The 10,790-nt window shown below is 41.3% G+C and overlaps 1 protein-coding gene across 1 annotated transcript in view; it reads left to right on the top strand.

The window, feature by feature from the left end:
- Positions 1–3,733: 3,733 nt before the first annotated feature.
- CREB5 (cAMP responsive element binding protein 5) overlaps positions 3,734–10,790 on the top strand; it is a 254,026-nt gene continuing 246,969 nt past the window's right edge. Inside the window, exon 1 of the mRNA XM_057424865.1 lies at positions 3,734–3,862. Coding sequence (XP_057280848.1) covers positions 3,860–3,862 — 3 coding nt within the window. The 5' untranslated portion in view covers positions 3,734–3,859. The remainder of the gene's footprint in view (positions 3,863–10,790) is intronic.

Here is a 10,790-nt window from a genome sequence, read left to right as displayed (position 1 = left end):
TAAAGGGTATGTTCTTCTTTGGGCTTTTTATACTTAAAGAATAAAACTGACAAAGACCTATCTGGAAAACATTTATTAGAACATATAATGCAGAAAAGTATTTAAATAGGGATTTTTCCATCAGAAGAAAACAGCTTTTTAAAAGCTTTCTGCCTTGAAATTAGTTATGAAACAGCACTATAGATAAAGCAGGTTGTGCCTCGTGTAGTTGGTTGCTCAGTATTTGTCATTAAAAGTTTCTTCAATCACTTAAAAAACATTGCCAAGTTTTGAACCATTCAGGATGGAGTTTTCCACGCCTGGTGCCTGCCCTAGGAGGGAGTATTTTGGAAAGCCACTTCCAAAATTCAATGATTCCAGAAAACATTCCAGAAAAGGTAAGTTACCATGCCAACATTATCCCATATCTCACAAGAGTTTTGTTTTTGTGTTGTGGGCTTGTTTTTGTTGTTTTGTTTGTTTGTTGTGGTGTTTTGGTTTTTTTTTCTGGAAACACCTAGTGCTTTTGGAGCAGGAACCTGAAGCTCTGCGGAATGATTGTCTTGCTGTCACTGGAGATGCCTTTGAACACCCTCTAAGGTTTGCCCAAATTTGTCCCCCATATAGAGAACGTTCTCAAGTTACAGATCATCAGCTGAGCTGTGGTAACTGACTCTAGGCATAGCCCTCATCTGCTGAGTAGACTATGCTAATCTAAACCACCTTTATGGGAGTTCATGTTAAGGGTTGTTCCTCATAGTGCCAACACACAAGCAGATATCAGCTCAGCTTGAAAGCAGCAGCTTTGCAGGCAGCGGAGTTCCTCTTGTCCTATTGTCATCCCACAGTTTGCATCAAGAAGGAACTCTGCAGTTATGTTTTCTCAATGTCTCCTCTCTGCTCAGTGTTATCAGACTGGAGGGATCAACACATTTTCTCTGTAAACTGCTCAACCACCAGGCGCTGAAGTGAACATAAAACAAGGCTGCATCTTTCAGTGCTCCTTTTCACATCCCCATTCAGAGACCAGAGTGGTTGCCTTAGGGTGGAGAGAAGGTTGGTAACTGGCAAGAAGAATGTGGAAATGGAGAAGGAAAGACCTGGAAGAGGGAGGAGAGGAATGGGATCTGAGGGTGACAAGCATAGGAGAAGCTGAGCATGGAGCGAAGCAACGATAGTGACACATATTGCAGCAGATTCAAGCCCAAGAGGAACCGTTGACTCTATTCTGTACTCTTCCTCCCCACCCCCCCAGACCATAACTCATTTCAAGAGTCAAAAGTCTTCCCTCAGGACCTGAGACTCATTTCAGGAATCCAGAATCTCTCTGCTTTGCTGTCAGCAAAAAACAGCATAACCACCTAGCAGAGCATTTGTCATCACTCTTATAGTGTCAGACATACACAAACCACTGTTGCAAGCTGCCTCTCTCATTAAGTGGTAGAGATCTGTCCAAATAGGTATGTGGCACATAAAGTTACTGATCTGACTAATGTGGCAGTCTTTTCCATCTTGCTTTAGGGTATCTTTGCATAACACTCTTGACAGGGCAGAAGGACATGCAGATTATACATGTCAGGAACTTTAAACAAAATGTGTTAAATTATAGCACAGTGCATACCCACAGTGGGTGCACTTATTTACTCACTATAATCTGTGTACAAGTCACACGGGGTCTACAATATCATTCATAAGAAAGCATCACCACCAGACTGATAACATAAAACTGTGGCTAATACTTCACCTAGCATTTTGTTTACTTCTATCTGTGTCAGATTTGCCATAACTGATTCTTGCTACACAAGTACCTGGAGGATTTGGGCCCTGTGATCCTTTACTAGCATCTGAATTCTGTGTTGCCTGTTCCAGTTTGGTCTCATGAAGAAACCTGGATAAAAACCCGCCATGCCTACCCCACGAAAACTCATTGTTCAGCCACAGTCCCAGCTGTGTGTCTGTAAGGTGTGAGTACATAAGTTTTATGATGAAATCTCAATGAGAGATGCAGAGCTGCCTCCTGCACTCAAATTTTTTGTCATGGTCTTAAAAAACCCGCAGTGTTTCTGTGTGTTAAAACCCTTCCTGTGCAACAGAAGTAACTGCAATGATGAGTTTAGTCATCTCTGTAGTTTATAATTTCAGGACATTTAGAGGTAAGGCACTTTGCACTCCATATGAAATTTCCAAGGATAATACCTGACAAAACGAAGGCTTACACTGACAGCATCATTGAGCCTTATCTTAAGTAGTTAAATGACTCCAAAACCTATCATCAGTCACTGATAGGATCCGCTTCTATCTGCTTAAATCTTGCATAAAGCACCAATGAATTGTTAAAAGCTGAGGAAGACTATTAGATATCCTAATATAAGCTTGCAAAATAATGGTATTATTGGGAGTAAAGTGCTGTATTATTGTCATTTGTAAAGTCGTGCCTGATTTTGGCAGTACATGTTATATTACTCTCTCTTCTGTTAACTGATTATCAGAAAAAAATAAACCAAGTGATACGTTTAAGAGACTAAGACCCTGCCTTGGAACACCGAGGTTTCCTCACAGGTCCTTCCATGCTTAGGTACTAAAACACTGCATCGAAATTAAGTCATGCCTCCTGGCATGAATCAGCAGCTAAATACAGCTAATTACCACTTGTGTCTTTGATAAGAATGCCTCCTACGTAACTACAGCAATAGATAGCTAGGTGCTATCGTATCGGAACCTCCAGACCCAGGTGGCAGAGGCACTGCTGAGGAGCATTAGGCTGAGAGTGAGAAAGTATTCTTAATACACGAAAACACAGAAAAGGAGGGACTGAGGTAGTTACAGGGTGGAATAATGCGCTCGTCGCTGGCAATGTCCCAGACAATGGCAGACACACCGCCAAGTAGATGCAAAATGTTAAACCTTGGAAAAGCAGTGACATAGCTGGTTGTATAGAATCACGCAACAGTTTCGGTTGGAAGGGACCTTAACGATCACCTAGTTCAGTTCAGATTCTTTACTGCTGTGTGCCCCTGGGTCCTGTCCGGCACCCAAGCCTTGCCAGGAGGGCACGCATGGACCGGGAGCAGCGGAGAAGGACACGCACGGACAGAGCAACACCTGAGCGGGCTGAGGAGGCGCACCCTCGCAGAGCTGCCGCTCGGGACGGAGGTTTCCCACCCTTCTCGAACACCGCGTTATTTATTAACCAGTTTCTGGATAGAAACCAAACAAAATTCCCGAAGAGCTGAGGACTGCAGCAGCCGAGCGCGGTCCGCCCCTGCTGCTGTCGTCCAGCGGGCGCAGCCCCCGAGCACGGCCGCAGAACCGGCTTCCTACAGCCCCAAGCCCCCAGCACCGCATCGGTGCTGCGCTCCGCCAAGCTGCCAGCCTGAGAGAGAGAGGGAGGGAGGGAGGGAGGGAGGCAGGCGGGGGGGGGGCAACCACCGGACGACCCCATCCCCTGCCCCAAAACTTCTGCATAAGTTTCGCGGCGGCGTCCGGGCTCCCCTCCGAGCCAGGACCCGCCGGCAGCACTGCGCGGAGCAATGCGCGGTGCGCGGAGCGGAGCCCGGCCGCCTGTCCCCGTGAAACACCCGGGGTGCAGGGCTGCTCCCGGCCCTGACGTCATGCTGCGGGCCGGTGCGGGGCTGATGCTCCGTTCCTGATGCCGGCTGGTCCGGGCGGGGGGGGGAAGAGCACTGACAAGGTCCCGTCTCGGCAGCCGCGCTCTCCCTTTCCAGCCCCGCTGCTCCGCTCATCGCTCCGCGCTCCCCCGCCACTGTCCTCTCTTACAGGGGTCTCTCTCTCCCAGCGAAGTTTTCAGGACGATAAGAGCTTCAGGAGTGTAAGGGGAATACTTGCTAAACTCTGCCTCCTGTATTATTTATGTCCAAGCATGGTGAGTGATCCTTCATCTCCAGGGCTTAATATAAGCTTTACAATCGGCAAGCGAGAGATCGTTCAAAGATGGGGGTAGGAATAAAGGAAAATGAAATGTCCATATGTTTGATTTGTGGGTGTTGTTTTTTTCTTTTTTCTTTTTCTTTTTTTTTTTTTTAAATCCGGAACGATATTAGGAGTGTCTTAAGAAGCAAGATTAGAAGATTTCCATATATTATCAGTAAGAAACAGTGCTTAGCTAGATGAAATTAAAGCTGGGACTGATGCATAGTAATTACTGTGAAGCATCTTGCTTGAGCTTTCCTTGAGACCGTGCAGTTTGCAGAGACACTCACTCACCCGCTGGCTTGCACCAGACTTTCCTTGTCTGGCCATTTGGACAAGCAGCAGTGCGTCAAGGAACAGTGGTGGAGGAAAACTTTCTTGTAAGACACTGTCATGCAGAAATAATCCAGAAAGGGAACTGAAAGCAAATTAAGAGGTGGAAGGTGAGAGCCAAATGCAAAAATATAGTGTAATTTGTGGGGATTTTGCTGAAGGAGGGACACTTTCGTAAGGGCATGGTTTATTTTCAGTGGAAAAGTGTAGTGTTGAAAGTCTTTGCTCGGTACTTTGCAACTTTCATGTGGTAAACTAAGTTGTCGGTATCAAAAGCTGGAAATTCCTTATAAAAAATGGCTAAAATCCGTATTTGTGACTCCTTAATCCTAAAGGGAGCTGTACAGGTCGCAAAGCACTAGGGAAAAGTGTGATTAATGATCAGTGATTAGTGATAAGTGATTAGTGGTTTTATTCAAACTGTTACCTCTGACCAGAAGCACACATCAGAGGATTAACAGGCTCTTTAGATAAATGCTCATTAGTGGAAGGGGGAAAGCAAAGATAATAGGCATGCACACAGGGACAACTTTCTAGGAAAATCATTCCTGTCTCTGGCATAATAAGCTCTATTAGCAGAAAGGCTCTTTAATTTAAAAGTTGCTTTTATCTTGTAAATCAAAGATGTAGAAGTTCGCTGGGCTATTATAGCCTGAATTTTCCCATATCCACTAGATGTGGATTATCCCGGTAGTGATATTTTATTAAAAAAAAAAAAAAGCCAACACAATTGAATCTTTAAGAAAGTGAACATTCCCATGTGCTAAAGCCCTGCATCCCGAGGCATCCGCTCCCAACAGGCAGAGCAGAGCCTTCTGGCAGCTAACTAGATGGCGCAGTCCTACTCTTCGCCAGTCTATAGTCCTGGGTTATGAACTTAGCAAGTAGCAGCTTGTTAGGTGTCCTTCAACACTTAGAACAAAGTTGATTCTGTGCTGGGTTGGAGGCTAGACAGTGCTACGCGTTCGTAGTCACATTTTCCACGGCAGTTAATCTAGTGAGTTAAAGGCTACTGGAAAAATTAGTCTCATTTACTGAAAGAAACCGTAAGAGAAAGGAGAGAAGGAGACAGGGGCAAATAGCTACAACCTGGGACATAACTCTTGATTGAACTGTTTCATACCACTTTAATGAAGTACAATTTGATGGCCTGAATTACTGAAGCCTAAAAGCTCTTGGGAGTTTCCCCCCCCCAGCCATCACTGGCAGTGAGGTGCTGTTTTTTTTTAAGTCGCTAAAAAGAAAGAACAGTTGGTGTGGTGGTTGAACAAAACAACTAGTGCTTGATTGTGCTCTGCATACCTGATAATGGTAAGGAGTCTGCTTTTATGACAACTAACCAGGGATTTCTCACTGCTCTTTATCATACATGGATTGGGAAGAATTGATGTCTACTGCTATCCATAGACCTGGGGATGTTTCTGCTGTCTGGTTAACTTAGAGGGGATTTATGTTTGTTTGCATTTCTGCAGATCATCAAAGTTTCAAAACTTTAAATGAAACACTTGAATAAAACAGGAAATAGAAATAATGAACTTGCGGCATGAAAAAGAAACTGCTGTAGCCTCCTGTTGTTAAATCTTTAATTGGAGACTGTTAGGAGTAGTCAGGCTAATGCTTAAAATCCAAAAAGTTTTGTAATAGCATATAAAAAAGGCAATAAGCCCTGCCTGCCACTCTGGGATACTGGATGGCACTCTTCCAGCAGTTAAAATGGCAATATTTTAAAAAGTTTACACATTTAGAACAAGCAGAACCCTTTCCCCCCTCACCAAAAATACCCATTTATAGTTCAGCTTCAGTTTATCAAACCCTACCTCTGGTAATTTAACCTGGGGAATGTAAAGGGAAGCAAATCATGTATATAGATTAAAAGAAAAGATAGAAGTGAGATTGTACATGTCATTTTATTTCACCGTTTGGCAGAAAGACTTGCAGATAAAGAGTAATAGGTGCTTTTTAAATTTGATGTTCACTTCCTCACTTTGAGAATCTAAAATACACTGCAGTCTCTTACATTTATCCTGTGCACTGCAGAGGAGTCTTCTGTAAAAGATTGTTTCAGTGAAAGCTGGAGTTCACTCTGAAGTTGATAAGAGAGTGCCTTCCGAAGGCAGGTTTTCTGTGCTAAACCTTTCAGCTTTGTGTGGGCAGAATCTCTGCAAGTTCCATAAATCTTGCAGAATGATTTCAGCTTGGTTATTAACTTGCCTGCTCATGGCCTCCTTGAAAAACCTGTCTCTGTGCCCATAGTCAAGGCATCGGGATCTTAAATACTAGAAGAGTTCTTGCGAGGTTATTGTTGCTTTTAAACCAATTTATTTAATCAAAGACTTTCCCTCTAATCTTGTCGTCCCGGGTCTCTGATTTCTGCCGTTAGTTAACTTACTGGATTTTCTACAAACCTGTTGCTTTGAAGACTTCTACCTGTGTTTATGTGTTATTAGCCGTCTTTCAAGCTTAGTTTTAATTCCAGTGACCATCTTTCCTATAAACCCTTTACTATGAGAAAATTATTTTTGGACAAGATTTTGTAATAAATGAAAAGCAAAGCTGCTTCTACTTAAAACTTTATTATTGTTATTATCCACATGATTTATTATTTATTGAAATGATTTTATTATTGGAACAAACTGGAAATTTTTCTCAAGACCCACAAACACTGACTTTTCTTGTAACTCATTGCAGGAAAACTCTGCTCAGTAGAGGCAGTTGCTGGAAACACGGATACATGTATAAAGCAACAGGTCTTTCAGTTTTGCTTCATAGCTCCAGGTGATTCTTTTGCTTTGATTTGGTTTTGGTTATCTCGCACTAACCAAATTAACAGGTAGACATATCTAATTAAGATAGCTTAGTTGGCTTAATTTTTCCAGTATAAACTCTCATTGCAACAAATACATAGGAATCCAAGGGGAAATATTTTAAATGCTTTGTGAATATGTCAGTTTTAAATACTAATGCCAGGGCCGATCAGGCCGCTTGGTAGGTCGTTGTCACTCTAGAGTATCTCAAAACAATTTCTGTTGATTTTTCCTCGCCCTGTGTCCATGCTCTATTTAACCCCTAAAAAGTACCCCTGATTTCTCAGGAAAGAATATATTCTGCTCTGCACACTATAATGTTGTAGGGCTTCAAGGGCTCTGCCCTTAAGAAAGTATTTTTTAGGGCATTCTTGGTCAAGAGTTGAGAAATTATTGAAGTTGATCACAACATTGAAGCAACAGTTTGGAATAAGAACTATGAAAACACTTTTTCATAGAACCCAAACTTACATTCCTGTTCTAATTTACAATTTTTAAGGTGTAGGATTCTCTGACATAGACGAAACAATGATCTCGGGCAATATCTTATCATGCTGTATTTAAGCATTAGCCACATTAGAGCAGTAAGCGCAGAAACCTACCTTTTTTTTTAGACTTGTAAAGCAAAATGCTGCTATGGGAATACTTTTTTTTTTTTGTTATACATATAATCAGAGAAATGATTTAAATTCTCAGGTGTACATAACAAGTACAACATGACATACATAAACCAGTTAATTCAGTGATGCGGTGAAAAGACTTGTTGAAGCCGATAAGCTGTTGTGCCTTGTTACACCTGAGGAGCTCTTCTGTTGGTTTATGCACCGATTGTTCTGCTCCAATTATGGCTCAGTTTGAAGGAGCAACCCTGACACTTTAAAATAATAGTACAGCCACGATTTTTCACTGAGGTGTTATTTTACTCTGTAATTAAAAATGCTGAGAGTCAGCACTTTTTTCCTAGCCATCACATGGGGAAATGCAGCTGTTATTTGCCTTTAGAGAGTTCAGAAAGGGTTGGTTGCACTGGTTTGTAGGTTTCTAGATGGTGATATCAAATGTTATTTTATAAACACGAAGAGATTTTCCAAGGATTTTGCTGAAGGCTGTAGGATTTTCGAAGTAAAACATTGAAAGCTTATGACAATTTCCTTAGCTTAAAAGATGTTTTCCTTTTGGTTCTTGTTTCCGTTTTGCATTTTTTGGAGAATTTGTTCAAGAAGTCAGTCCCTCACACAACTTCAAAACAAATGCCCCGAAACACTGTCATCAGCAGTGTTTGTCTAGGTGTGCGGTTTTAATAATCTCTTCCTTTGAGACATCTCATGTCACTTTGTGACACCCTTCCGTGACAGGTGAATTCAAGGGGTGGGGTGCAGCCCTGCTTGGCCACAAAGCTTCACTGAGTGGGTGAGAAAAAGGGAGACATCTTTAGAAGAAGCCAGGAGGAATGAGATTTGAATTTAATTGGGGGAAAAGTATTACAAATCCTCTATTACCTTTGTCAGCCTCAGGAGCTGATTCTGCTTTTCTTTGGCTCTGAATGTTTTCATGACTCTTACTAGGGTACCAAGGCCTCTGTTAGCTCAGGAACTGGGCATGGTTCGATCTCACCCTCAGCTTTCTACCCCATATAAACTGTACAAATAGTTTCTATCTTTGCAGTATTTTCTCGAACAGCTTTCATTGCTCTCATCTCAATTTCTGTCCTTCCTGAGGGCCTCATCTTTGGGTGCTACCCCACAGCGAACATTTCAATGAGATTGAAGTACTTGGTCCCAGGCTCAGTATGTTTGTGTGTTTCTGTCTTGGGATGTACTGAACTTAAACTGGTAATCCTTGAACATGCTGCCTAAATTTAATATAGATAAATGTATTTGATGTATTTAATTAGGCTGATCTTTTTCTCATTTAGAGGAAGAAGCTGCCTTTTTACCTATTTACTTTGTGGACTTGTGCTTTCAGTTACTCTTTCACTGCATGTAAGGCAGCGTAGCTCATAGCCAGCTTTTTCTGAGCTGTTTGCAAGTGGTCAGAAATTAATTTGGCTCGTGTGAGACATTAAACTGGACCACTGGTTTCTAGATTTAACATCTGAGTTATTTTCCTTCTGCCAAATATAAGTAATACTAGTTAATATGAGACATTTGACAGAGCTCAACACAGGGGGCTCTGTAGCACAATAAATGGAATCCGAGATTGGGTTTAGGATCCATTGGATGGAGTGGCTACAACAGTAAGCACTAAACTGAGACATTACTGTCTTGTACTTTATTTATAGTAGTTTTCTGTCTCAGTAATAGAATGCTCTAAGATATGGATGATGATATTAGTGGGTCACTTGGTTATGCATTGATGCTGCAAACCAACTGCCAGTAATTCAGTCATGTGTGAACTAGTTTACCATTATTCCCAGTCCAAACGCACCTCTCTGTTAACTTTTAAGAAACATATTCAACAGCAATAGTCAGTTGCCAGGAGAGGATCTTCAAATTGTGAATAGTAAATCATACCTCTATAGGTACTACTCTGAATTAATTTTAGCAAGTTGGTTAAACCTGGGCCTGCTTTTGGTCCTGGTCAGGTCAGTGAATGAGTTTGTCACTAAATGTTTTTAGCAACCCAGAAAGAACTCCAGAGGTGACCTGAGTGTGTGATGGCAAAGAGCCTGGAATTGTGCTTGTCCAGAAATGAGCGCTATCTCATACGGGTATGCCAATACCTCACTTATAGGGAACTTCTTTTCTTAGAATGGTAGTAAAATACAACCCGAACAAACTAAACACTGAGCAATGTAGTAGGAAAAAAGTAATAAATTGTTTTGTTCAGGAATATCTTTTACTACCTACTGTTTAAATTCATTACTGAGTGAATGTTTTAGAAAGAAGAAATCTTTGTTAAGAGCTTGTGAGGATTTCAACCACCACATAAACAACTTCTTTTGTGACTTAAAAAGCTCCTTTTGCTGGTGATGGGCTATGTAGGGGGCATTTGAACCTTTTTTTTTTTTAAGGTTAAAGTGATCAGGATTAACATATGTAGAGTCTTCCATCATTTCCCAGAGAGGGCACAACATGAGGAAATAGAGGAAATTTTGTAGTTTAAAACAAGTTAAGGAATTTTCCTTCTTTACTTACAACCATATCCTTAAATGTATCTGTGTGGCACTTAGAGGGTGTCTTATACTTGTTATTAAATAAGGTCAGTGTAAGTTTCTTTTACTAGCTGTGCAGGGGAAAAGTATTTAAAAAAAAGATAGTGGGGAAAAAATGGATGATGTAAAAACTAAACCAATTCTTACAGTTCTTGTCCTGCTTTTTAATTCTTTGGTGCTAATAAAGCAGCACATGGAATCGAGCGTGAAAATAGGTTAAATTCGAGTAATTGCTGTTTATCACAAAAAGTGAGAGAAAGCAGTAATTTAACTATTTAAATGTGACTCTTTAAAAGAAAAGTTCCCTTCTAAATAACTTGCTATGAAAGTAGAAAGGATCAAAAGAGCCATGGGTTTTATGACTGGGTAAGGAGAATCACATTCTTGTGGATTTAAAAATATCATAGTAGAGCCTAATTCTCCACTCACCCTGACAGAAATCTGGAGGAACTCTATTGAAATCTGTGGAGTTACGAACTGCAAGAACACTCATTGAGAAGAAAATTAGATTCATGGGTCTATTCTGAACATAGCCTATCAGTTGTGCGCTGTGCAAATCCCATTATTAAAGTAATAGCCTGGCATGTCAC

The sequence above is a fragment of the Pezoporus wallicus genome, unplaced genomic scaffold, assembly GCF_028554395.1.
Source record: "Pezoporus wallicus isolate ANWC-B61680 ecotype Strahan unplaced genomic scaffold, APGP_CSIRO_Pwel_v1 contig_3181, whole genome shotgun sequence".
Lineage (NCBI taxonomy): Eukaryota > Metazoa > Chordata > Aves > Psittaciformes > Psittacidae > Pezoporus > Pezoporus wallicus.
The sequence above is the reverse complement of the archived record's forward strand: the minus strand, read 5'-3'. Positions and strand labels throughout refer to the sequence as shown.